The sequence below is a fragment of the Chaetodon trifascialis genome, chromosome 8 (genome assembly GCF_039877785.1).
Source record: "Chaetodon trifascialis isolate fChaTrf1 chromosome 8, fChaTrf1.hap1, whole genome shotgun sequence".
Lineage (NCBI taxonomy): Eukaryota > Metazoa > Chordata > Actinopteri > Chaetodontiformes > Chaetodontidae > Chaetodon > Chaetodon trifascialis.
Genome location: NC_092063.1, coordinates 11,685,193 through 11,712,335, shown reverse-complemented (window position 1 = coordinate 11,712,335; position 27,143 = coordinate 11,685,193). Strand labels below are relative to the sequence as shown.

The window sequence follows — 27,143 nt, the reverse complement described above, 5'->3', positions numbered from 1 at the left end:
TCATAACTCTGCACTGGATTATTAGATTGTTTGAGGTTACATGCACCATATTTACTCAAAGAACTCCTGAAACTCTTGAACAATGGGCACAGATGACTGAATATTCTGTGCAGCGACACAAAAATTACACATGATGGGTTTTGAAAGCTGAAATTATGATATTTTTAGATAATGCCTTTTTTAAATTTTGCTTGTTTTTTAGGTCAAAAGCATTAGAATATGATTAAGGGATTAACTGATTTCACATGTGAATTACTCAGCCTGTAACACAATTATATAATATCTTCTGTGGCTTTGGAAGGAGCTTTCCAGTGTCAGAAAAAAGTACTGTCACTGGGGGTCATTGAGGTTATCTCAGTTTGGGCTCAAGGCTTGAGATGTTTAACAAACTGGAGGTGTAAGGTTGAAAAGAGGAGGACATTTAGGAGGAAGACACTGTGTAATGAAAGAAACAAGTTGCATTGTGGAGAATTAGGATCAAGTGTTTTTGGAGTAGGACCCATACTATAGAGACTAAAATCAAGATATCTCTGCCTCTGGTGCTTCCATTTTGACCATTTTAAAACCACTGTCTTGTAATTTCCCTAACTTCATAGAAGTGCAGTGCTAAATTGCTGGAGTAGGCCACTCCTAGGACTATATCCCCCATAATTATGTCCTGGCAGAGGGAAGGCTTTGAAACAACATAAAGGATAATAAAAACGAACAGAAAATGTAATTGAACAGTTGAAATCATTTATATAATGAGGAATGGATGAAAAAATCTAATCAAAATGTTTTGGTGACTAGTCAAAAATTTCTGCGGGATTCAGATTTATGACTAAAATCCTGCCTACTGTCACCTCCTCTGCAGTGCAGTGGTGGAAAAATGTATTAAAATAGAGCACTTCAGTACAATTCTGAGGCATGGAAAGCCCGTATAAGACTTAAAATGATAATATGAAAATTAAAATGTAATATTCCAGATTGCATTTTCATTTACACATACTCATATGGGCATTTGATGACCATATTAAAATGACAATGGAAACACTTAGTGAGAGACTTAACCTGTTCTAAAGTGGGCAATATTCGTATCCAATGGGGAAAAGGTTACTGCATTTACACTTAGATGTCAACACTATTCTTTTGGTGAGGTGAAAATGAAAATGCAGTTTTCCAACAATCCAAACAAATTTTAACAAATTAAAATAATGCTATTTTAATTTTCAAGTTACATTTACATTTCATTATTGACCTTTATCCAATTGTATAGTACAGCATAGCATAATATATATACTTTTAACAGTTTTCTTAAGTATTTTAAATTTATGCTGCTGTTTACTGAAATCCAACTAGATTTCTCAGCACTCTGAGAGCTATTACCTACGAGATAACACATTACAATGCACTGATTTATATTGTTGTACCAGTTCTTTTACTTAAGTAACTAGTAGGAGTACGTACTCGTCCTCCTCCCTGTATGTTAAAAGGTCAGTCAGCGGTCCTCGACATTGTTTTGTTCTGGCGTCGACCAATGGAGGCCGCTAACGGTTTACTGTGAGACCACAAATGGCCGCTCATCTGCAGTCGTTAGTTTTTCCGTCTTGTTGTTAGGCAGGTTGTCAGGGGCAGCGCACCAGGCAGTTAGCTATCACGGGATTAGGGGACTTGGGTTAATGATGACACATTTATTTATCGAAGAAAACGACTGTCGGCATACTTGCTTTTTCGCTTGGAGCCGCCCTGTTTCTCTGGCTAAAAGCAGGAGAGACGACAGGGTCGATTTATATCGAGACAGCCAGAGGTGTGCAGTGGGGTTTGCCCCGTAGCTAGCTCTTAGCTAGGTTTGCTAACATCAAGCGGGCAGCTAACGTTATCAGGCAGACGCATAGTGATAGACGTTGACAGGAACGTTACCCAGTAACTAGATATCTCAAGCTTTCCATTGCGTTTTATTCATTCGGTGCGAAAATGGAAGACGCCCAGGAACATTTAATCGAGCAGGAAGAATACGACGACGACGACAAACCGTTGTCGTCTGCTTTCAATCCCCCTTTCCGCCGCACTCGACTGCACATCCAGAGAAGCAGTATCTGCTCTCGGGCTTATTTCGTTGTGGTCATGGTCTTCTTCCATGTCTATATCTTGAATGTTATCGGCTTGCTGCTGTACGTGCACTACAACAACGGCCCCGGGGATCTTGTCAGTGGAGACGGGGCCCCTTCAGCATCAGTCAGCGACAGTGGAACCCCATTGCCCCATCCTGTCCCAGTTTCAAGGGAGCTGCATGTGGACGACTACAGTCAAAGTTTCAGTCTGCCTCGCATGGAGGGGATACGGGTAACGAAACTGAAAAACTATTCCAGTAAGATGAAGCTTGCCATCTGCACTCAGTGATGGGGAAAAAAATCCTGCAGTACAATCAGTGTTGCCAAAGTAAAAGTATGGTCACTGATTTATTTATGTATATATTACAAAAAAATAAGTAAATTTGTAAAATGCTCACAAAATGCCAGTATATTTTAAAAAAAGCTAATCAGTCACAGTATCAGGAGTTACTGCCACGTCTGCCCTTGCTAGTAAATATCCATTATTCACAAGCTGTAAAGCCACTAATCCTCAGCTCTGTAAATCACAGCTGAAATTTAAAGGATTAAATCTGTGATTTTGTAGCCTTGCTGTAATTTAATTGCATTGCAGCAGCCCTTCCTACAACATTTTAAATCCCTCAGAATTTAATGTCACCCAGATCTGCTACAGCGGTGACCATGCATTCGAGCCCCGATGTTTTGAGTGTGTTGATAATGCATCTTGTTCATCTACAGGTGGGTCATGTTCAGCAGGTGTCTCTCGTGCCAGACAGAACACATGAGATGAAGACCATCAGCCTGAAACCTCTGCTATTTGGTAAGTGCATTGTAGTCTTTCAGTATGAGCTGTTATTCATAAATAAATGACATTTCATGTAGAACACATTTATTTTTTTCTCAAAGTCATACAAATATATACCAGTGGTATTTACTTAAAATTCACAGATATGTACATTTTCTATTAAACATCTCTTATTTCTTTGACTTACACTGTCTGAGAGACACACTGTTGGTTATTTATGACCTCCTTTGTGATCCGCTGACTGCATGTTATCATCTGATCAACAGGAGTTTGAACATGATTTGAAAAGACAAGCATAATTTACAGTGGAAGGTATTTAGGCAAATTCGAAATGCTATGTCTATCCTTTCACTATGCATAGCTGTTTAATGCTTGTTTCACATCTCAGTTCTTTCAGAATTTTCTAACCTAGCACATAATCCTAGCTCCTGCATCTGTGATGTTTCCATTTGCGCGCAGCTGCCATCAGGTTCTTGTCTCGTCTTTGCCAGGCATAAGCCTTATTGACCACCAGGCGTTCCCCCTGCACTGTGCCTGTCACTAGGAAGGTCCCACCTCGTGGGTGAAGCCGTGTCATGTTCCTTACACAGGTGGCATCCCTCTCCAACCACAGTTCAATGCGGGAGCGGATCTGCCCACCTAACAGCGGTCCATGCTTCAAAACATCCAGTTTGGCAGCCAGTGAGAACTGAGACAGGCTTACTGGACTATACTTAAGCCTTGTTAGACGCAATTTCACAACTGGGAAGAAAGTAAATAAACAGAAAGTTAGAAAACATATTATCAAGGATTTGACCAGACAGGAGAGAAGAATACTGATACTCACCAAAATCATTCCTACAAAATGTCTCAAGTGTGTCTTTTGAAGAGGAGGCCTCCTCCAGCTCACAATCCCGACAGCTTGCCTGGGGCACTGAAATAGTCAAACCACTAATTGAATCATTTGTTGAATTAAGTTGACTCAAGCACACGTGTTTATGTAGTCAGTTTCTCACCTCTCCGCCCCCCTGTGTGAATACTGCTGTTGGTGATGGAGGAGATACACATGAGATGATCTGCAGGATACTGATCACAGCGGAGAATTTCTGGCCAGGGGTAGCCATAACAACTCATGATTGGTGCGCAGCTGTCCCGCACAGATTCGCACAGACTCCTGCAGGGTGATATAAACCTGATAAAGAAGAGATAGTGAAGCAATGTAGGCAACATTGAATAGATGAGAGGATTTGAATCCACAGCATTGTGGTGGGGAACAAATCAAGACTGGATTAGAAAACATTTGGTTGCTTGCTTTTCTGTTTCTAAACTGAGAGGTGCTAGTTTGCCAAAAGGGAGATTATAGTGCTTTGATGGATTGGTTTCTGTGCGAAACCAGGGCCTGTACTCAGATAACAGCACCAATTTGCATAGCTTTGAGAAGGTGTTAACTCTCGACTACCCTGCTCCTATTTAAATTTACCATTGATATGAAAACTTGCTTGACAATATATGTTAATAGAAACATTTTGTTTATGTGTAAACTTACCTGTCAAGGCAGATGGGTGCAAAGAGAGAACAGAGGAAGATGCGGGCATCAGGGTGGCACTCTCTGGCAAGTAGTGGCAACCAGCTGGCACTTTGTTGTACAGCCTCAGCTGGAGACTCATGACCCAGTAGGTTGGGCATCCTCATGGTGTCATAACCGATGTTTTGGCACAAGGCCATGCCCATCGGGATAGGGACACAGTGAGAGGATGTGCGGGGCTCCCACAGTCCACCCTCAGCTATAGAGAGCATTGACCTGAAGCCAGTAGTAGTATCAGGGTCCACCCACGCCTCACCACCCTCTCCTGCTGCAGCTCCCGGTCTAGCAACACGAGTATGTCCATATCCAGTTCCAGTGTCCCCACCTTTGTCCTTGACTCCAGATCTAACCCGATCCTCAGCACTTGTTCGTCCTTCCAGCCCTGCCCTTACCCGACCAGGACCAAGCACTTTTGTGCTGCTAGGCCCAGCGAGTAGAAGGAGAAATAGTAGGGAGGCTGAATGGGAGGATTTTCTTGAGGTAAACTGAGGGCAGAACACTGCAGTCATCCTGGGACAGACGCTGGTAAGGAGGAGTAATCCTGAACTGTGTCTCTTGAATGAGGGAAGACTCCTGTGTGACAGTGCAGGAGAGGATGGCAGAATAGGTGTATTTATAGTGGGCGGTAATTACATTTGCATAGGAAGGGGTAAGGGGAGGCGTAGAGAACAATAGAGAGAAGGGATGGGGGCACACATTAAAGTGTTATTAGAGATGCAAATCCACTTGCATTTTTGAGCAGATTTAAGTGTGTTTGACAGAGCTCAAGATTAGTAAGGTAGATGATTTGGCATTTGGATACTGTTGGCTTTCTGCCATTTCCATCCCCACAGCTTGAATTGAGGAACAGACCACCCCTCATGTAGTGAAACTTCATGACCCCATCCATCATGCATTTTCTCCCAATCTACACCTAACTACCCTGTCCCGCTCTGACCTCTTAGCTTTTTGCACTTCTTTTTTTTATCCTCCCCTGCTGCTAAGAGAGAAAGGGTGGATATTTTTACAAATATTTAATACTTATTATTCATTACAATAGTGGTTATCCACAGAGTGAGGTCATTGCAGAGCTATAACCCTTCAAGAGCAGATAATCTGCACCCAACAGCAACTATTTTGGTAATTGGTACATTTTGAAGGCATTTTTTGTGGAAAAATGCCCCAAATTCATTGGTTGTATCTTGCCTGATGCAACAGTTCACTGATTTATATTGTCCTCCATCGTAGTAAACTGGGCATTTGGGGGTTTCTCAGTATTGGTCATATAAAACAAGACATTTAATGGCATCACCTTGTTATATGGGACATTTTGATGGGAATTTTCCACTGTTTCTGGAGTTTTTATAGATCAGATGCTAAATCAATTGATTAAGATGAATCAATACTGTAAATAATCAGCAATTGCAGCTCTAGTATACGCTGCTTGTGTGTGTACATATGCCTCAGACACAAACAAAATTGGTGCGGTCCTGCTGCGCAGCCATGGCCTGATTCCTGTTCAGACAAGCAGGTCACTTCCTTTCCGGGGGAGAAAGAGACAGTAGTGGGAGGGAAAAGAGGAAGGCACAGTCCCCCTTCATTCATATCAGTTATCCAGATTAATGAGGCTTGACTGGACAATAGGGATTAGCCAAGTGGGTACAGTGTAAAAGACATGAGTGACAAACAAGGTCTCTACTGTACAGGCAGCCAACCTGCCGGAAGCCTTTTATTAAGAGGGGAAATGACTGACAGATATTAATGGATTGAGAGGAAGAAGAGAACAGGAGGGAACCACGAAACAGTAATTTGGACCTTCTCACGAATAAGTTCAATAAAATTGTATGTAATAGAATAAATGTAATTTTTACAAATCTAACTCATGTTCTCGGACACCCAGATGGACGTACAGAAAGGAGTGTTAGGGACAGATCTCAAAAATAGAGACCAAAATGGAAAAAAGACTTCCACTACTTCTAAGTATACTAGGTGTAAGTGATTCTTTCACTGCATTTGCACTAATTAATATTAGCAATTACATCTTCTAGAATCCCACACTTTTCCCACCCTCCTCTGAGACAAGTCCAGTGTCGTCACTCATTAAAACTACCCGTGGGAGAGGCTATACCACTAGGGGCTCACTGGGGAGTGACAGAGGGGAATAGCTTGAACTCATTATATACACGGTCAATGTTTACTGTCACTAAAGAGTACTTAAACATGCAAGAAAGATAATTAATTAGCACAAAGTTATGTGATGGTGTTCCAAAATTAAGAGGTTTTTCACAGCTAATTGCAATGTGATGTAAAGACCCTATATTTAACTCTTTGTGCCTGTAGTCTGGGTTAATACAACATATAATTTAAGTTACCATCTTCATCATTTTTATTTTATGAACACAGAAAAATAACGTGCTGAAAGCAATTGTTACAAGTCCATGTTTCAATGAGTCTTTTAAAGCACTGTGATAAGATGTTTATGGGATTTCTCAGACATCCTAATCATACTAATTAGCATAGACTGATCAAACTCGAAATTCCCTTCACATTGAAAGGTTCTGGTAGGCAATCTGAAGTAATCCTTTTAGTCTGACAGATCAAGTCAATGCCGTCAACAGAGATCTCCTAATCCATTTAAAAGTCCCCCACCCGCTCACCATCTCAGGTGTGCAGTATACTGTAGATCCATGTGACATGTTTGGGTGCAGAGGTTGTGAGTGGGAATTTTCAGCTTTAAGAAATTTCAAAATGCACTTTGATTGCATAGGCACCAATAACGATGTTACTGGAGTGAGTTCACTGTTGAAAAGGTTTTCTGTTTCATCAGTTAGTGGCTTCACTGCTACCTAGTCATCCTGTATAATCTTCACTTTTCATTAGGTGAATCATTATTTACTATTAATCTGTGAACAAACCCAGAATGTCAGCCACACATCGCATGTTTTTGATGAGAATGGCATAATCAAGCCACTCTCTTTGACAGATTATATATCCTTGATGCTCACTCTAATCTGAGGGCCTGTCTGTATTGTAATAAGATCAAATTTTCATTTTGGTTATTCTGTATTTGGTCACATGGTGTGGCAGTTAATTGGGGATTTTCCAAATATGTTGACTGAGATTTATTCATATTTCCTTTGGAGAAAAAATTGACTCTATAGACTCCATATGATTTGTGATAGAAAAACTAATTTCCATGTACTTTACACACTCAGGAATACATAACTACAGTTTTGGGTAAGTTTGCAATAAACTTGTCCCCATTTTAGATTAGGGTGGTTGAAAGGTATTGCCATCCATCTAACCACAAGGTCCTAACAATCGCCACTGTTGTCTTTTTCCTCTTCCTGTCAGAGATCCCTGGTTTCCTGTCAGAGGAGGAGTGCCGTGTGGTGGTGCAGCTGGCTCAGCTCAAGGGTCTGATGGAGAGCCAGACAACAGCACCCAGCCAGGGACAAGAGGACTCAAACCAGCCTCTGCTTTCTCTCAGCACAGAGGAGGTCTTCAGTCTGTTGGACCTAAACCAGGACGGGCTGCTTCAGAAAAAGGAGGTGACGAGAGAGAAATATCTTGTGATCCGTATGTCTGTAGAGCTGAGCGAGAAAAAATAGATTTCCAGAAAAAAATTCCAGTTAGATGAATTGTCAGAATGTGTTGCGTTTTTTTGTTGAAACATGAAAAGCATTCTGGTATGTCCTCCAGATTGTGAGTCACTCACGCTCTCAAGATGGAACTTGGTTGAACCCGGAAAATTTACGGCAGATACTCGCTGGTCTGGAAGCCTGCCCAACAGGTTGGTGCCCCCGTTGTTTGTGTGTGTCAGTACGTTTGTGACTCTTCTCACTGATTCCATGCAGAATGCTGCACAGTTAAGTTTTGGGTCACATGCAAATTTGAATGACTTTTTAAAGAATGTGAGACACTTGCAGAAAATGAATGCGACTTAAAATGGAATCCTGAAATCTGATTGTGACAGATATGCAAAAATGTAAGAAAAGTGACATAAAATGAGCAAGGACGCAGTACAAATACAAAACACAAAGACTGGTGCTGCTAATGTGTAAATAATAAATCTGCTGGACCTAATTCATTCTTTTTTTGTGTATGAGTGTTTCAGCACTGGTTGTGTGCTGGTAAGAGTAAGTGGCTGATGGGTGGCTGTGATTGCGTGCGAGTCTTTGTGAGTGGCAAGGCCGGAAGAGGGGTGACACCATTTTGACCTGATGCCATTGTGCCAGGCGTTGCACACATCCCAGTCCGGATGTGCCTCATCCTATCTCATTAAAAACTGATTATTCTCCAACCCCTTTTCTTAATTTTCCCCCGGATACCCTGTACCCGCCCCCCCATTCCCTCCTCCACACTCTTTCGTCAAACCCCCCCAGCCACCTCTTCCCTGGCACCCCAGAGCTATTGTTGCGGCTGGGGCGCGGTCTCCCAGGGGTACTGATGGGGGCCAGACATTCATTCAGCTGAGAGTAACAGTATACGGTTTGACAAAGAGGGAAGGAATGGAGGAAACGGAGATGGGAGGCTGTTATATCCTGCTGTTCACTACATTGTCCAATAATTCGAGATTAAATGAAACTGAACTGTAATCGTGGTATTGTGGAATTGAAGGACGGGCTTAATGATTTTGCTCCATTCATATCTATGCTTTTAAGGTTGTATTTGGTCTGTCATGTCCCATCCCCTAGCTGTATGAAGGATTAAAAGTTGCCTACTAAGGGATTGTGTGTGTGCATGCGCGTGTGTCCATGCATGTGTGTTTTCCTGGCAGGGATGCTAACCTTGGAGGACTTTAGGCGTGTTTATGATGTGTCCCAGCGCCCAGGACAAAAGCGAAGCAGAAAGCTCCAGCATCAGTTCAAACAGAGAAGCAAACATACGTGGCTATACCAAGGCCCGGGGTCCCACCATGTACTGCACACGCTCAGGAACAGGTAGCAACACTCTTCCAGTAGCAGCCCACACTGACAAGATTTGGAATATACTTCTATATCTCTTGTGTTTTTTTCTCAGAGTAACCAGCCTGACACGTCTGCCCTCTGCATTGGTTGAGCTGAGTGAGCCGCTGCAGGTGATTCGCTTTGAGCAAGGTGACTTCAGTAATGCACACCATGACAGCAGTCCTTCTCATTCAGAGACTACCTGTGCACACACACGACTGGCGGGAAACACATCTGCTCTCACAGAGGTCTCTTGCCGGTGCGTATAATAGTGTGCTCTGTTTAGTTTTGAATCCAGTTACTTTGATAGTTTAGCACTAATGTAATCTCACAAACAACCTTAATTGTCTCCAAATTTGCTAAGCTTTTCATTTGACTAGTCTGACTGATTACACATTTTTACACATTTTTATAGTGAGGTGTTTCATGGTCAATGTTAGGCATTCATGTCTTTGTTTTCCCCTTTTATCTCCCAAAACGATTACTTTCAAAACATCATTTTATTGTCAAAGTATTGTGATTGCTTTGAGACTCTTTGGAGATGAGGTGACATTTTTTCACAATTTCCCTATCTGTATTTGTTGCTTCCCTTCTTGTTTCATACCAGGTATCTTACCATGTTATTCTACCTCAGCTCTGTAGAGGAAGGTGGTGAGACCACCTTTCCTGTGGCAGACAACCGTACCTATGAAGAGCAGGTGAGTGTGTTTTCACGACCCACGGTCACGCACCAGCAAAGCCTCTTTTCATTTCTGTGAAATGATGATAACTGTACATGACCTGAATACTGCTGATAACATGCAGACTGTGCTGAAGCATGACAAGGAATCTGATACCTAAGTCAACACGGTGTGCCAAAATAAACAATTAGACACAAGCTGTTTACAGTTTGTGTGTCCTAGGCACTCATCCAGGATGGAGTTGATTTGACAGACACCCAGGAGACATGTGGCAGGGGAAACCTGAGAATGAAACCTACTGCTGGGACAGCTCTTCTCTGGTACAACCATCTCTCTGATGGTAGAGGTAAGAACAGGAAGCTTTAAGCCGGGGGGGGGGGGGGGGGGATATGGACATCGACATGTCCATATCGATGTTCGGCCCAGATTAGATGTGAGGAGTTTACAGACAGCCAATGACAGAGACAAGTTTACATGATGGAAACGATGACGCTGCTGTTGTTGCCAAATAGCAGTAAACATTCTAGCCCGGGAGGCTAACGTCAGCTAGCATACTCCTGTTGACACATATTCAAACTAACAGTTCAAATCTCTCTTTTCACTGAAGAAAAGACAACCCATGTCACCACAACCATTTTCTCACGCTGACTCTTTTAGCCTTCTGCTTTTTTTTTTTTCTCACAGCGAAGTGCTACTACAGCAATATGTTGCAACAGTGTGCATTTTGTTTACATCTGCCTCCTCAGGATGCGATCCAAACACCACGTGAGGTGCATGCACGATGTAAACAGTCATCTCTTTCAGAATTTGTTAAAAAATACAAACAAAAAAAAACATTTGCCAGTATCAGCTGATAGGCAGATGAACCCCACAGGATCTCAGCAGACTGAGAACCTGTCGGGGGAACAGATTATTTCAATTGAAGTTTCCCCTTTTTTTCTGTCTTTTACTGTCTTTCACCATGTCATCTGTCCTCTCAATTTCCATTTTCTCTCTCCACACTTTTTTTTTTCTGTAACTCATCTCATTCAATCAGTTGTGACGATGAGCAGTTCTTGGTCTGAAATTATTATCTGATCGGATTCTGGGAGGGCAGACCAGCTTTATACAAGGCTGGATGATTAGCTTATTGAAGGAGCTACTGAAGCAACAGTGCGCAACAGCTATGCCATAAGATGTAAAAAAAAATGTGGTGCCTTATGGCCATATGATCATCACAGCAGCGCCAATATCTGACTCGATAGCACGACGGCAATATTTCAGATGCATCATAGCAAAGACAGAAGCCTTGGGTTTGCACAGAAACATTAGTCCTCTGCTGAAAAAAAACATGCTTTTTGTCCTTAAATCATCCAGTCTTATCTCTAAAAGGGCTTGTTGTTGACATTTATCTGAATTTATTCATCTTCTCTCCTGCTCTCTTTAGGATGGATGGGTGAGCTCGATGAGTATTCCCTGCACGGCGACTGTCCAGTCAAGCGAGGGGTGAAGTGGGTGGCCAACAGCTGGGTAAATGTGGACCCAGATCACCAGCAGCAGGTCCGCTACCAGAGACTAGTTGCTCAAAGGCATCGAGCCAAGTCGGGCATGGAGGACCATTACCAACCTCTCTCACACAGCAACCTTCACCAGGATCTATAACCTTTATTGTAAAAGTCAGTCTTGCATCTATGAAGCCAGTCAGGCCTGACAGACTTTTCCACAATGTCAGATGCAAAATGAGAATTCCACAAAAAATCATGCCAGATATCTTCTCCTTTCAGTAAAACTGTCTGGCATTATAATATGTCTCTCAAGCCATTGCTTGGCCCTCAGATTTACTCATAAGTCTTCATTAGGTTTTTTTTTGTTGTGATATTTAACATAGAATTGTGGGCGGATGCATTGGTTTCCTCTCAATTTATTTATAATACATGGATAACAAATACATATGAATTAAATAGGGTGAATGCCATCCTCTAGCGCCTTACAGAAAATACCACTGATTCTGAATAAGAGGTATATATGGGCACGGTGATGTGAGTTGGAAAAGATGCAGTCACGTCTAAGAAATAAACCTGCTTATCAGCCACCCATTTGGGTTTGCTAGGCACCTGCCACAGCTGCAGGACGTTGTTGTTTATTGTAAAATTTGAAGAAGCCTTTTGTTCCAAGCCATATCATAATATTCATCTGTGAATGTGTTCCCGAGGGACGTTTTTGTGAGATCATTTTTATCTGTTCTCTTTCTGTTTTCAGAGTTTATCATGAATTGTTTTTTAATGTGGGGTTTGCCCCACTTACTGCAAGTGAAGGACTTTTCTTGACTGGACAAAATGATTGCTGGTCACATTGGCTGTGGGGTCAGCCCTTCAGGTGTAATTTAAACTCAAGTCTTTGGTATTCCTAGGTTTGTGTTTCTTATCCTCACAACTCAAAAATATTGAGAGTATTTATTTGAGTGTTATTTATTGCCAGTATGATTTAAGTTAAATGAATGCATATTTATTACAGCTTGATGTTGCACTGAATCTGTTGCTGTATTTTATTGTACTTGTTCTATGTTATGAAATATATAAAGAAATGTTTTATAAGTGGCGTTGTGTGGTCACTCATGCCAACCAGATATAGACTATGTCCACTAGATGTCGCCCCAGTGTCAAACAGAACAACAATATCTGTGAGTCAAAGTGAGCTAGCTCAGAAATGGTTCCCATTGCGGTGTAATTTAAAAGTGCTGATCTAGCATCTGGTTGGCACCAGTTCCTATAGGTCCACTCTGTCTGGAAGCATATGGCGAGACATTAGTCAGTATGTTAAGGCAACCTTTCTCTGTGTCCTGTCTCCAATAATTCAGTCTTTATTCCCGCACAGTCAAAGTCCTCATATATCAGGCATTTTCACTACTGGGGAAGGTGGTAGTGAAGATTATAAAGACTGCCGCTAGAGGGGGCCAGAAAGTTCCATTAGGGTCTATTAAAGGCTAATTATGTGGGCACCAGAAATCCTTGTGAGAACATAATAGCCCCATGCAAAGTGGAAAAATATACAGAATAATTAAAATATGTACTTATTCAAAACATTCACAAACTCTTAAAGAGACGACCCGAAAGTAAGTTCATTTGTGTGGGCGCCACTTGGAGCCCCTCAGTGCCCCTGGACCTCCTCCCTGCACCCAATGAGAGCAAAACGCCACCAGACAGCGCTTTGGGGCTTTATCCGCAGTTATTTGTGTGTTTTCAGGTCAAGGACGTATGCAGTGCAGTGAAGCCATTCTTGTGACTCCTCTCATTTTGGCTGAGCGGTGCTGCTGATGCTGTGCTCACCGCACTGGGCTGCCTTCAGCCAATCACGTCGGGCGGCGGCGGGAGGAGGCGGGGGGAGCGTCAGTCACAGCGGGCCGACCGTTGAGCTGGTCTCATTCTTCGTCTGTCGAGCCGCGGCATCACGTACAGGTTCATGGACTTCTGACTGGGCTGTTTAAGGAAAACATCTTCATCCTAAGGCGCAGCATACTTTTCATTTAACTGTTATCCATGAGATTCTTCAGGCTTACCTTCAAGTGCTTCGTCGACTGCTTTTGAATCTCCTTTGTCAACGTCTGAACTGACTGCGGCGCCTTGTGAAAATTTCCATCTCTTGGCTGAGCTGAGGGTTTCCAACGTGTGATAATCATTTTAAAAAAAAGAACTGCGACTTTTTTTTTAATTTCAAGAAGGCGAAATAACAAACTCAGAATCAAAAAGACAACCGGAGCACTGCCTGCGGTGGCTGCACCTCTCTGCCTGCCCCGCCGGGTGCCTTGCTAGCTCGGCACATCAATAAAACTTCGGCAGCCCCCGGCTCCACCAACACCCGGCTTGCTTTTTGGAAGAATTAAATTGATTTTTGTGCCGGCCCCCCAACAACATGTCACCTGAGTTGGAAGAGAACAGCCAAGGTGAGTATGATATGTGACCTCCACTGCTTAATAATGGCTTATTGTTTATCAACCACTTGCTAAAACAACCACATGCTGATGAATTGGAGCATCCCTGCCTCAGCCAGTGACATTATTCACTGCGAGAGCGACCCCGCATCAGCGGCACTTACCGTGCCTCAGTGATATTTCTCATCACAGTTGACGTACATTTGAAGCTATTTGGCCATACACTTCACATCAGAGCTGACTCAACAGAACACAAGTCGATCTGGATGCTAAGTATGGTCTTGGACAGGTGTCACTTCCTGGCGCATACTGAAGACCCTTATTCCACAAACAAATCGTTGTCAAGTTTTACGTCACTGCCATGAGAGAGCATCATCATTTAGGCTTGTGAAGTCAGATGACTCATGCAGATACATCGGTCTCTAACAGAGAGCCGAGCATTATATTCTCGTCATAGAGCAAATTTCTGTCTTTTCTTGTGTTTGAAAAAATGAGAGAATAAGATCATCGCATGCTGTGTGCAGCTCTTTCTCTCACAAATATGGTTAAACCACAGGTATCCTCATGTTAAGTTGCGCTGTAGATGCAGACATCCCTCACCATCCCCACTCTTCTCCCCTCCTCTGTCCACACACCCCCTCAAACTGCTCTGATCTGGATTCAGCTGCCTTGCTTTGCATCCAGCACACAGCGGCTGACTGATATCATGGAATAGCACTGATGCTGCTGCTGCTGCTGCTGCTGCTTTTATTTGTGCATGCATTGGTTCGTTTGTGTGTGTGTGTGTGTGTGTGTGGAAGAGAGAAAATGGAAGCTTTGTGAGTGACAGAGGAGCTTGAGATACCTTGAACTGGCTCTCTGCTGTGTGGTGCCGCAGCACACTAATCCCTCTGTCTGTGCGACAGGCAGGGAGAGAGCATCAGGGGAGGGCTTAGTGATGACAATACAACTGCAGCGCGATTGTAGCCCAAATACTAACTCTAAGGACAGTATACACAATCAAAATCTACTAAATTAAGCATCTCAGCCCTGTTGTGGCTCAGTGGACATTTGTAGTAATTGGCTAAGGTTGCACTGACGCTGCATTGCATTGAATGGAGACTGCACGCTCTCCCGCTTCCATTCAGTGCAAGTCTGACTCAAGAGACTGTGGTTTATCTGTCTCCAGTGCTGACGCGCAGTGTGAAGTTGTGAGTGCATAATGCTTTAGCTAGAAGTGGTGTTAATCTGCTGTCTTTTGTGATAAGAATGTGAGTGTGTTAGTGTTGCACAAACACTGCTGTCTTATCCGTTTCCGTTCACCCTCCTTGCCTCCTGGCTTTCTATTCTTCCTTCTTATCTGACCCTTGTCCCATCTTTTCCTGGCCAGGTGAAATCAGTCTCCCCCAGTTAGAGGCAGGCACCCTGTCCGAGGAAGAGGGTGGGTCAGCTCGCCCCCTCGTGCCTGTGCCTGGTGCGGGCCCAGGGTGTGGTGAGGGTGGAGGGGCCGGGCCACCGCAGACCCAGGACGGGGCTGCGCCTGGGACTGGAAATGGGGCTGTAGCAGTACCAGCGGCAGAGAGAGAAACCTGGACCAGACAGATGGACTTCATCATGTCCTGCGTGGGTTTTGCTGTCGGTTTGGGCAACGTGTGGCGGTTCCCTTACCTCTGCTACAAGAACGGAGGAGGTGAGCTTCAGTGGCAATGTGTAGTTAATGTAGGTCTTATGGATGCGCACCAATAAACACTGCTACAGTGAACATAAGAGGAGTATCACTTTTAAACCTCTAAGGCCCACTTAAGTCCTTATTCAAGGTTGATATCCAAAAATACAGATGATGAAATGTTAATGTGCGAGCAACGCTTATTGAGTACTTCATGTTTAATAGTGAGTTGATGCATGAACTACTCATTCAAGGATATTCATATGCTGCACCACTCTGAAAACTTTCTGATTCCTTGCCAGAACGGTCCATCATTGTTGCTTGAAGTCTGGCCAGTGATGGTGGCTTCATCTGCAAACATAATAATTCACTTATATTCACCTATATGTTGGGAGATGAAGTCATGTCTTGCAGGTTGAAAAAAACAGGGGTTGAGCACATAGCCCTGAGGGTCACTGAAGGAGGTGTATCACCTGCCGCAAATGTTGCATCAATACTATTGTCTTGCTATTAGTACAACACACATACACACATGAAGGGGAAAACAAAGCTCTTGGGGGCTGAGAGAGTGTCCCCAAATGAAGAATTGTCCTGGTCTTTTTTTTTGTTTTTTTTATCCTAAGTTAGTCTGTAAAGTTTAGATGAACTCAGATACTTCAGACAGCTGGTAGGACGACAGTGAAAGGCAGCGTCTCGAGACCTCATACTGGAATAAAGGCAATAGGTGGCAAATAACAGGGCCTGTGTGGCTGTGAGCACGTAGCTGAAAAGCCATGCCCACCCACGTGCTTTCGCTTTATTTATTATGGCTGCCTGCTGCTTAACAGACAGGCTTAGTGCAAGCTGCCCTACAGTATTCCTGCTGTTCTCTCGCTGGCATATAAGGTTATTTGCATTGTTGTTGAACTTTCCCTGCATGCTGGCCTTTTCCATTCATGCTACTGTGTGCATTAGTAACCTGCTTTTACTGCAGCTTTTGGCCACTGACTTCTCTTATCGCTGCCCTACCCACTTTGTTATTCTTTTATGAGGTGTTACATGGAAATCATACTCTGTGTGTGTGTGTGTGTGTGTGTGTGTGTGTGTGTGTGTGTGTGTGTGTGTGTGTGTGTGTGTGTGTGTGTGTGTGCGTGTGTGTGCGCGTGTCTTAGTCCAGCCCTCCCTCTCCCTCATGTGTGTGTGTGTCTTGTGACCCATGGCTCTGATACCCACCTTCTGATATCGTATAACAATGGCCTGCCTCACACAGTCCACCCCCTGTGCTCCTGCCCAGCACTCATATCGTACACAAAGGTGCTCTCTCCCATTCGCCTCCTGATAAGGAGGCATATGGATATGTCACACAATAACTGTCCTGTCCCTGCGCCTGTCCTCTCCTCCACATCTAGCCACATCCACTACAGTGCTTCACTTCATGTGTTTGACCGACCCATGGTACACCTTGTAACTCAACAACGTTATCAGATAAGGACTGGGACTCTCATTCAGAGCTGCTTGTGACTGAAACAAGGACGCACTCCGCTGGGGACAGCTCTAGATGAATGTGCTCTGAATGCGTGGAATTAGCGCTCTGCAAATCTCAATTATTTATTTATTTGTAACTCAGCCGCTAGGCCTGATGTGTCTGGACCTGTTATGATTAGAGAGGATTTACTTAAGCCTATTAAGGGTGCAGTTCCTCGATGATTTGGCCAATATGCTGGGGCACAAGCATTTTCTCCATTCATTCCATTCACGCCTCCTATTACATCTCTTTCCCTTTCTCTTTCTCTCTCGCTCTCCCACCCCTTTCTCTCTTGGACTCACACTCACGAATGTTTCCTTATAAGGCTACAGCCCTCTGCACTCAGAGAGTGACATAAAGAATGATGGACTGAATGAGGCACGGATTGTCAATCAATAGCACTGTCGCACAGCCAACCAGGTCAATGCCTCGGTGTGTCATTTTTGTATTTGTTGAACCTCCCCTACCACAGCGTTGTCCCAGTTTTTCTGCCTCCCTCTCCTGTGATCTATCCATCTTTCCCTCCTTTCTTCTTAGCCTCTCCCTGCTTTGCTCTGCGTCACAGCAGGTCATGTGACTCCCTCCCATCTGCGCACCGTGGTGGCATCACCCAGTTATGTTATTATTCAGACCAAATTATTGCAATAGGATTTTGTGAGTCAAATATCATATGGCGCCTTTTTTCATATCATTTTCTGCTTTGTATTCCTGGTGCACAGAAAAAAGCCTCTCCTGCAGTATGGAATACAAAAAGAGATTATTTATAGAAAAACACCGAGCACAAACCAACTGCCTGAGGACAAACTACAACTAATCAAAAAGGAACAAGTCCTCGATGTCTCTATCAGGACTAATAACTCTTGCTGAGGTCTATTGTCCTTTTCCCCGTCTCCATTTGATAGTCCTTCTTCTGCCTCTGCTCTGTGCAGCTTTCAAGTTCAAGGACGGTAAACTGTCGAAACACATGATGTCGTCATCTCCCACATACACTCTCAATGCATCTCTTATCTGTAGCCTTGTCTGTCCTCCTGCCTGGCTTTCGTTCTTTTGCCCTTTATTGCCTCCTCCTCCTCCTCTTAGCTGTTTCTTGTTGTGTCGATTGCTTGATTAGCAGGAGCCGTGCCAATGTTTGTGCAACTCGAGTCCTCAAAAACCTGATAAACATGACTTTTAGCTCAGATGTGCTACTGCAGAAGCGCTGCTCGTATATTGTGTCTTCCAAAAGCAGAAGGTGCTTTATGAGCCTGTTCCTGATAGTTGAGCGATAAAGACCTCACCATTGATTTTAATGTGAATAGCTTAATGTGATGTTAATGAAACAATTATCTCAAGTCTTGGGGATACTGATGATGATCGCTGTGATTATTATGATAATTCTGTCTTTACATTTGCAAACCTCTTTCTCCCACTGTTATGTCAAACACAAATTCCACGTATGAAAGGAGTGATCCAGTTAAGAGCCTGGATCTTAATTAGGTCACTGACCATGTACCATGACCATGGACTACATGATAATTAAGTCTTAGGACAACTTTCAAACTTCACGTGAACTCATGTCCATTTCCTCCTGAAACAACTGCTGTTTGAGGCATAAAGAATGACAAATATGTGATCTTTTTAAGGGATTTTTTAATTTTATTTGATACCATTATTAACATTGTTATGTCACTGTTAGGGCTCAAATACTGTAGTACTACATTTCCTGTTAAGTTTCCAAACCTCGCAAATGCTTTGGAACAGAAGTAATCATTGTTTTTGAGGTAGGCTGAATGTTCCCTCAGTATGAGCCTGCGTTTCTACATGTATACCATGTGATGAATGTGACCATGTGATGAATATGTGTGTTGCAGGGGTTTTTCTGATCCCCTACTTGTTGATTGTGTTCATCGGGGGCATCCCGGTCTTCTTCCTGGAGATTGCACTGGGGCAGTTCATGAAGCAGGGGGGGGTCTCTGCCTGGAACATCGCACCCCTCTTCAAAGGTATCTATCTCTGTGCATGTTAGCGTGTCAGACACAGAAAATGCTGATTATCACCTCTGATTTGTAACTGTCATGCCAACAAACCTCTTCTCTCTCTCTCAGGTCTGGGCTTGGCCTCAATGGTGATAGTGTTCTTCTGCAACACGTACTACATAATGATTCTGGTGTGGGGCCTCTACTTTCTCTTCCACTCCTTCGCCAACCCTCTGCCCTGGGCCACCTGTGGACACCCCTGGAACACCCCCAACTGTACGCAGGACTTCCGCCGCGCCTGCCACAACCGCAGTGCATCATCTGCTGCCACCCCCTCCAACCTCCTCTCCTCCATGTCCCTGTTGAACCTGTCTTCAGCCCAGCTCCTCACCAACGGCAGCTGCACAGAGGCCGAGGGCATGCGCTCCCCAGTCATCGAGTTCTGGGAGTATGTCAACCGTCTTACAAAGTGCATTTAAACTAAAAGCTATACAGATTTTAACACACTTATCTACTACCAAATTGAATTTTAGGGGTCTAAACAAGTTTCTGGACTTTTATTTTGATCATGCCGATCATGTTTTATGGCAGTTACAAAATATATTTCATTTTTCTGGCATCTGTCTGGCCTTTACGAGGACTGTAAAAGCTTGCGAAATATGATTGAAGTTGCGGGGGGGCGGGGGGGGGTTGCTGGGTTTTTTTTTTTAATGGCCGCACCTCTGTCTTCTTCCTCCTAGACGTAAAGTGCTTCGCCTGTCTGGCGGGCTGCACGAGCCCGGCGACATCAGCTATGAGATGGTGCTCTGTCTCATAGCCACCTGGATCATCGTTTACTTCTGCATGTGGAAAGGAGTTAAATCAACTGGCAAGGTAAAGCATTTTCTGGCTGTACAATTCACCATTCTTCGTATTATAGTACATGTCACTGTTTGGGTTTATAGTGTGCAGAATAATATTTACATTTGCTGTATGTAAGGCGTTATTTGGCACATGTCTGGGGCTATGGAGTGCAGACCAGTTTTTGCATGGCTTCATGCAAAGGTTTAAATAATGGCAGCGTTTTACCCTTTGACCCCAAATCAGCTTTGGTATAGTGAGAGGATCAGTGTCTAGACTGAAACACATATGAAAACAAATATAAGCAGACACGTTCATTCTTTACCTGCTTCCTCACGTGTATTTATATACAGTTTATGTGCAGCTTAATGTACTGTAAGACCATAATCGTCTGAACCGTAGATCCCCATTCTGTTATACTGTACATACACTTTGTTCAGAGTGACTTCCATTTAGTAGTTTAAGAAAAGATGCCCACTCCCCATTCTTTTGAATCTCGCTGCTCTCATACATTAGCATAATGAATGCATCTTTATTTTGTAGCACATGGCGATGTCTGTGTTTGCATACTTGTGTCTCCAGAGTAGCTGAAGCTCATAGAGCGAGGGAAAAAATAATGAAGGAGATTGAGCCAGCCGGCTGTAAGCCGATTAGTAACTTTCCACCATGTAGATGTTTGAGAGATGGAAAGGGGCTTTTCTGCAAATGCTTGCCCTAGATCAAGGCAAATATGTGCTTTCTCACTACTTTACTCTTACCGTACTGATTTAGCAAGGACTTGATGCTTCTACTAGGTAGCAGGGGGTGGCTTTCGCAGCATAACTTGACAAAGACTACCTTCTAAAAGGTCTGCCAAAAACCCCTGCTATTGCAGGAGGTTTACAAATTGTCTGGCTTTCCATTTACAGGCTACGTTTTCTTCAAAGTAACATGACAGGGCCCATTACACATCTACTACAGGAAGGACCTAATGGGCTTCTACTTAAGACTTGAGTATTTGCAAAGCAGGTAATTGATTAATCAAAGTGATAAAAACATACTTGGGTGCAATTCTGTTGAAACATTTGACCATAGCTGATGGACCATATTGATAATAAGCACTAAACTTTTCCAGCTATCTTGTAAAATTCATCATATAACTACATTTTTCTTTGTACTTACTTCATGTAATGTGAGAGGTTTAAATGTTTTAAGGGTGTAGTGTGGAGTTTTCTACTTTCACTTTATGCAAGTTCTAATGCTTAGCACTCAAACTTCACCCCCCCACCCTCAAGTGTATTGCACAAATTGGACCTACGGTATCTACAAGTGTACTTCACAGCTCTCTCCTTTCCTCTTTCTGTAGGTTGTGTACTTCACAGCTCTGTTCCCCTACCTGGTTCTGGTTGTTCTTTTGGCCCATGGAGTCACTCTACCTGGAGCTTTAGATGGGATTGTTTACTACCTGAAACCAGACTGGTCCAAACTTGGAGAAGCACAGGTATAACTTTAGCCGCACTTTTGTCTGGAGCGCTGTGGTGACAAGAAACAGATTTGTACAACAACATGTAAGATTATTCCATTTGTGATAGGTGTGGATTGATGCCGGCACTCAGATTTTCTTCTCTTATGCCATTGGACTGGGCGCCCTGACTGCGCTGGGCAGCTACAACCGCTTCCATAACAACTGTTACCAGTGAGTTTATACATATGCAGTATGTATGGAGGCTTTCCTTCAGTCTGTCTTCACGAACAACAATCACTTCCTTTACTGCTTTGCCCTCTTGTAATTGCGTTGAATGAACGTGAAGGCCTGTGCTGTTCTCTGGCCACTGGAACAACCAGTAGACTTAAATGCGCTGCATGAGCAGGCCAGGAATTATGATCGAGCGTCCAAGACTTCCTAGCACTCACATTGCAGACGTAAACTCGTTTCCCTGCCTGATCAAAATAGAAGTGAATAGGCTGTGAGGAAGAATCACAGCAGTGTCCTCCAGCCCTGAACACATAACAAGCCCTGTTTTATTTCGCCATCATTCCACTATGCTCTTTTTAAAATACCGTCGAAATGAGCTGGAACTACAGAAGGTCAGTAAGACCCTACATTTTCTGTTTCTAGCAACAGCTGGCCTCACTATTGCTGTTTTTGTAGGCTGGTTGATAAGCTTCCATGTGTTTACCCTAAACAGACAGACATGTAAACAGATTAAAACCGTTAAGAGGTAGTTTGCTCCATAGCAGTAATAGGGATATATATAAAATTTTTCTCTGACTCTCAGCACTTGCTTGCATATTTGGAATGCCCATAATAGGAGGAGCCTGATGGATATCCTGCCATCAGACATTTTCTCTGCCTTGACCTTAATTGGAAGTTGAAAGATGAGTTCAGATTCTGAGGTATGTCAGCTCAGCTCTGCTTCTCACACACACTTAGAGTAGCGCAGGAGTAGCTAGAATAGCTGCAGGGATGTGTGTACACGCTGCTCTCAAATGCCAACATATATTACACGTAGAGCTCAGGACTGAATTTTTGGGTTGTGTTTACTTGCTTCCAAACTACACAGCTTGACTCGTATGACTTTTTTTAGCCATGCTAGGGGTTTAGCTGTAGAGATCACAATGTCAGTCTGTCCATCTGAAGGTCCAGAGCGACATATCTTGAACCACTGGATAGATTTCCATGAATTATGATACATTAGTGCCTAATGTGGCATGCTAACGTGGTAACATTATCCGGTGTTTTCGTGCTAAACTTTAAAATGCGAAACATCAGAATGATAGCATCCAATAGTCCTGTAGAAAACTTTGATCCGACGCTCCCACCCACTTCAGGCAGTGATTGGCCAGCTGTGCAGAGGTGAGAGAGGAGCCACGGACTGCACCTCTCTCTCTGGTTCACTTTGTCATTGTTGTCACAACTATTTCTGCTGCTTTTCATGTGAGCAGTAGAGCGCAACACTTTCAGTGCTTTCCAAGAGAGATTGATAATGTGTTAAACCCATTTTTAAACAGTATCGCATCTCCCCTGTCTCTCTGGGTCTGGCAGCATAGAGCGGACCTTGAGTCTGAAATGTCCCAAAATGACCTTTCTACAGTCTAGAAATACTTTTGATTTAGTGGTACGGTCCAGCACCAGCAGTAAGCGTTTACGCAGCTAGTGCGGTTATAGCTATTCTTGTTTAATAATTGTGGTCTTGATATGGACTGCTTTCTTAACCCAAACACTTACTCTGGCTTGTGTTGATTATACATATCCATAAGTGTTCCTTCCTCTAACTGCCGTTTCAGATTGATACAGCCTGTTGACGGTAGACTGAGCGGAGGTTGCTTCTGAACACAGCTGCAGCGTTGTTATAATAATCATCATGGTGCAACTTTTGTTTACAAATTCTTCATATCAGAAAGCATTCTTGACTAGTTTTGCCAGCTACGCTTGTCAGGAACAGAAGGTCATTCCTCACCGTGTAGACCATATAAGCAGACTTCATACTAAAATTAGAATTAGATCGCCAACATGCATTATTGTAATGTCTGTATACTGTCTTTATATGTAATGAGCAGTCAGTAGGGGTTTTCCTTATTTCTGCTCTCTACCTGCCAACTGCTAACACAACAGCAGCTTTCAGAGAAATTGCTATTGATCTTCCATTCACCATCACAGTCGGTCTCTTCTGTTGCCAGTGATTGTCTTGAGTATCTTACATGAGCCTCATGTTTCAGCATATTATAGTGCATCTTTTCCTCAGTGTCCCTGTTCTGTTTCACCTATCTCTCCGTTCCTCTTCCTTTCTCTCCGTGTTTCTCTGTAGGGATGCATTCTTGCTGGCCATCATTAACAGCGGAACCAGTTTCTTTGCAGGCTTTGTGGTGTTCTCTGTGCTAGGCTTCATGGCTGCAGAGCAAGGCGTGGACATCAGTAAGGTAGCTGAGAGCGGTAAGAATACAGGTTCTCTGTGAATTGGCTGCCTGAAACCCAGTGCAGAGCTGAGTATTGACTATTAGAGCGACTGTATATTCCCTCGATGCTCTGCCTCTGACTCGCTTTCTTGATGTGCAGGTCCAGGCCTGGCCTTTATAGCCTACCCCAAGGCTGTGACTCTGATGCCTCTGGCGCCACTCTGGGCTGCACTTTTCTTCTTTATGTTGCTCATACTGGGCCTGGACAGCCAGGTAATCCTGATTACTGACACATTTGAGTTTGTTTATATAAACTTTTACTGTAAACACATTGGAGAATGCATTTAGCTTAGAGGAACTTTATGCAAATGTAAGTATTCTAGATTTTACTGTCTTCCTGATTCTGTAGCACTTTATGTAGAATAGATAGCTCATCAACATTTCTTTGGCTCTTTCTCTCTCACTTCCTCTCACACAACGCATCACGTCCAGTTTTAGCATTGCGTTTCTTAGCAGCCTGTTTGTTGTGTATCAGTTTGAGCCTGTGCCTACATCCATTGTTTTGCAGCCCAGGGATTTGTCAATGAGCTTCTGTCTGATTCACACAGAGAGCGTCTGTCTACTCTGCAATCCATTCATTTACTCTCGCTTTCCATTCTCTCCCTTTTTTCTTCTCCATCCACCTCTCTCTTTTTCCTGCCATAGCCACATGGGTCATGCGTATGCTGCCATTTCTGGTAAACGATGTAAAAATAACCGCACAGCTGTTCTAATTCTCTCAGCTCATCCTGGAGGTTGAAATATGTTTCTGCAAAGATGCAAGTAAACATTCTTGCATAGGGAGAATGAGGAGGGATGTCTGGGTCTGAGCCGACATGCTCACCTGCACCTGTTACATGTCAAGCACATCTGCAGCACATCCCTCACAACGCTGATTGGTTGAGGTTGTCGAGTCGTAGTGGGGTCAGACCAGCACTCAGGAAATAAGCAAACAGCTTAATTCTGCATATAGTTCTTATCATTCTTACTTATTTACTTACTCATCATCTCTGCTGTCTCTCTGTTCTCTTTTTCAGTTTGTGGGGGTAGAGGGTTTGATAACGGCAATCATGGACATGTTACCCCCTAAATCCGCCCTGGGCTCTCTGCGGCGAGAGGTGGTAGCGGCCATCTGCTGCGTCATCTGCTTCCTCATCGACATGTCCATGGTCACTGAGGTACACTGAGGATTTCCTACAGTTTTCTATTCTTAAGAATCAGGTGGAGTACATTGTCATTTGTAGGCAGATTGTAAGACAGCAAACTTCTCCAGTGCCGTTCAGAAACAAGATGAAAGGACAGATTCTCTTGGCTGAGCTTGAGATTGTTTTATTTTATTGTTTCATTAATATACATGGATTGCGCACCTGATGCTCAATTGGGCACAGGAAAGCATTGCCAGGAATGAGCTGAGATGAAAACCTAAACTGTCAAGACAAGGCTGGAAATAGGCCGCACATAAAGTATTAACGACGTGGTCTTGAGGCTGACAGTTCTCTCTGTGTCTGTCAGGGAGGGATGTATGTCTTCCAGCTGTTTGACTACTACTCTGCCAGTGGCATCACTCTGCTGTGGCAGGCCTTCTGGGAGTGTGTGGTGATTGCATGGGTCTATGGTGAGGCGATACTGCACAATTACAATACACACAGTACATACAACACAATTCAGAGCATTCTCACGACATCCTTATGTCATTCCTGCCAGGCGCAGACCGTTTCATGGACGACGTGGCTCGTATGATCGGCTATCAGCCCCTGCCCTACATGAAGTGGTGCTGGTCCTACATCACGCCTTTTGTCTGTGTGGTAAGTGCTGCTCCCTGTGTTTTTCGACAAGTTTCACCAGCCAGTTGCAAACAGCTGACATTTTTTTGCAGGGAGTGTTCCTGTTCCACGTGGTGAACTACAAGCCCCTGACCTACAACACAGTGTACACCTACCCCTTGTGGGGTGAAGTGCTTGGCTGGACATTGGCCCTGTCCTCCATGCTCTGTATCCCTCTCACTGTTCTCTACAAGCTACTGCGCTGCAAAGGATCATTGCGGGAGGTCAGTGCGCCACTCATGTTTTTGTCTGTAATCAGTAGAGCTGTGTCACCTTGGACACCGCCCTCCTTCTCCTGTTAGTTATTTGGTCTGCTGATATCTTCACCACTCATTGGGTGAAGGCTGAAGCATCTCTCCAATAAACAACTCATCATCTCTGTGTCCTTGTTCCTCTCCATGTAGCGGTGGCAGCACCTAACCACCCCAGTTTGGGGCAGACATCACCTGGAGTACCTGGCCCCGGAAAGCGAGGCCAAACTGCTGCCCCCTGCAGGAACCAAGAGTACGCTGCTCTTTGAAAGTGTCATCTGACAAGCTGAGCCCCTGCAGAACACAGAGCCAAGGTTGCCCTTGGCACCAGCACACACATACAAAAACTACACGTGATACATGCACACCACACAGGCCTGGTAAGAGCAAAGCGCAGATTGGCCGCACACCCCACAGTTTTAAGGCTGCGGAAAAGCCCTGGACAAATGGACCAAAGATTAGACGAAAGAAAAACTGAAACACTCACACAGTCATCACATGCTGATACACCCTCTGCTCTGCTTTCTGACTCTACCTCGCTGACCCTCCTCTCTTTCTCTCTCTTCTCCTTGCCTTTGTGCTGTCCCGTCCCGTCTTGTCCTGTGAGTGTGATGTGTCCAATGTAGTTGTGATATCCTCCCTTTCCGTGCCTCTGTCTGTCAGGGTTTCAACAGACTCATCCGTCCCCAAATGTTCACCATTTTGTCCTGAATGAACTGAACCATAAAAGATCTAAATGAAAGGCTTCATACCTCCTGCTGACATGCCATGGTCTGTATGCGTGCGTGCGTGTGTGTGTGTGTTTGTGTGTGCGCATGTGTCTTGGCATGCGCACGTGTCTCTATGATGCCGTGTGTGTTGGACCGTGGTAGCGGTGTCTTCATTTACATGTGACATTGCCTTTCACCATTGTTTTCTGTATCCACTTAATTATCTGTACAAAAATAACTTCCATTTGTAAAAAACAAAAAAAAAATAATCAAAATGAGACAATGCATCACCACTTCCAGCTGTGTGTTATGAACTAACTTAAGTATCCAGTGTATTGTAGGGTCTGTGAATCAGTGTTAACAATATTTGGAGGGGGTGATGATCAGTATTTCCACCTTAAAGAGAAGGAGAGAAATTTTAGACTGAATTGTGCAAAGAGCAGGAGACTGGGTTGTGGGGAGGGGAAAGAGACTTGATGCCATGCCAGGAAAGAAGCAATAAAAGACCAGATGACGATGGATGCGTTGTGTTTTTATGGCTTTTTAT

General features: G+C 43.8%; 2 protein-coding genes across 3 annotated transcripts; both read left to right on the top strand.

The window, feature by feature from the left end:
• Window positions 1-1,591: 1,591 nt before the first annotated feature.
• On the top strand, window positions 1,592-12,619 carry LOC139335633 (transmembrane prolyl 4-hydroxylase-like). Of its 2 annotated transcripts, none has more exons than XM_070969339.1 (9): window positions 1,592-2,322; window positions 2,808-2,889; window positions 7,772-7,968; window positions 8,120-8,210; window positions 9,198-9,360; window positions 9,440-9,625; window positions 9,974-10,064; window positions 10,269-10,392; window positions 11,473-12,619. In XM_070969339.1, the coding sequence occupies exons 1-9, from the start codon at window positions 1,954-1,956 to the stop codon at window positions 11,685-11,687; spliced, it is 1,518 nt and encodes a 505-aa protein (XP_070825440.1). In that variant the 5' UTR covers window positions 1,592-1,953; the 3' UTR covers window positions 11,688-12,619. The 2 variants fall into 2 exon arrangements, 1 of the variants encoding a protein (XP_070825440.1); XR_011602429.1 differs by having other exon boundaries at window positions 1,599-2,322; window positions 10,255-10,392.
• Window positions 12,620-13,413: 794 nt separating this feature from the next.
• Window positions 13,414-27,117, top strand: LOC139334734 (sodium- and chloride-dependent creatine transporter 1). Its single transcript, XM_070967846.1, has 14 exons — window positions 13,414-13,965; window positions 15,323-15,622; window positions 18,953-19,084; window positions 19,187-19,505; window positions 19,798-19,930; window positions 21,243-21,377; window positions 21,469-21,572; window positions 23,686-23,810; window positions 23,934-24,046; window positions 24,850-24,990; window positions 25,325-25,427; window positions 25,517-25,617; window positions 25,689-25,859; window positions 26,040-27,117. The coding sequence occupies exons 1-14, from the start codon at window positions 13,935-13,937 to the stop codon at window positions 26,166-26,168; spliced, it is 2,037 nt and encodes a 678-aa protein (XP_070823947.1). The 5' UTR covers window positions 13,414-13,934; the 3' UTR covers window positions 26,169-27,117.
• The last annotated feature ends 26 nt before the right edge of the window (window positions 27,118-27,143 follow it).

Coding starts and splice junctions, on each gene's coding strand:
- LOC139334734 (XM_070967846.1), top strand. CDS start 13,935: ATGTCACCTGAGTTGGAAGAGAACAGCCAAG. Junction 24,047..24,849: donor TACTGGGCCTGGACAGCCAG/GTAATCCTGATT, acceptor TCTCTTTTTCAG/TTTGTGGGGGTAGAGGGTTT. Junction 25,860..26,039: donor GCAAAGGATCATTGCGGGAG/GTCAGTGCGCCA, acceptor CTCTCCATGTAG/CGGTGGCAGCACCTAACCAC.
- LOC139335633 (XM_070969339.1), top strand. CDS start 1,954: ATGGAAGACGCCCAGGAACATTTAATCGAGCAGGAAGAATACGACGAC. Junction 8,211..9,197: donor TCTGGAAGCCTGCCCAACAG/GTTGGTGCCCCC, acceptor TTTTCCTGGCAG/GGATGCTAACCTTGGAGGAC. Junction 10,065..10,268: donor ACCGTACCTATGAAGAGCAG/GTGAGTGTGTTT, acceptor TGTGTGTCCTAG/GCACTCATCCAGGATGGAGT.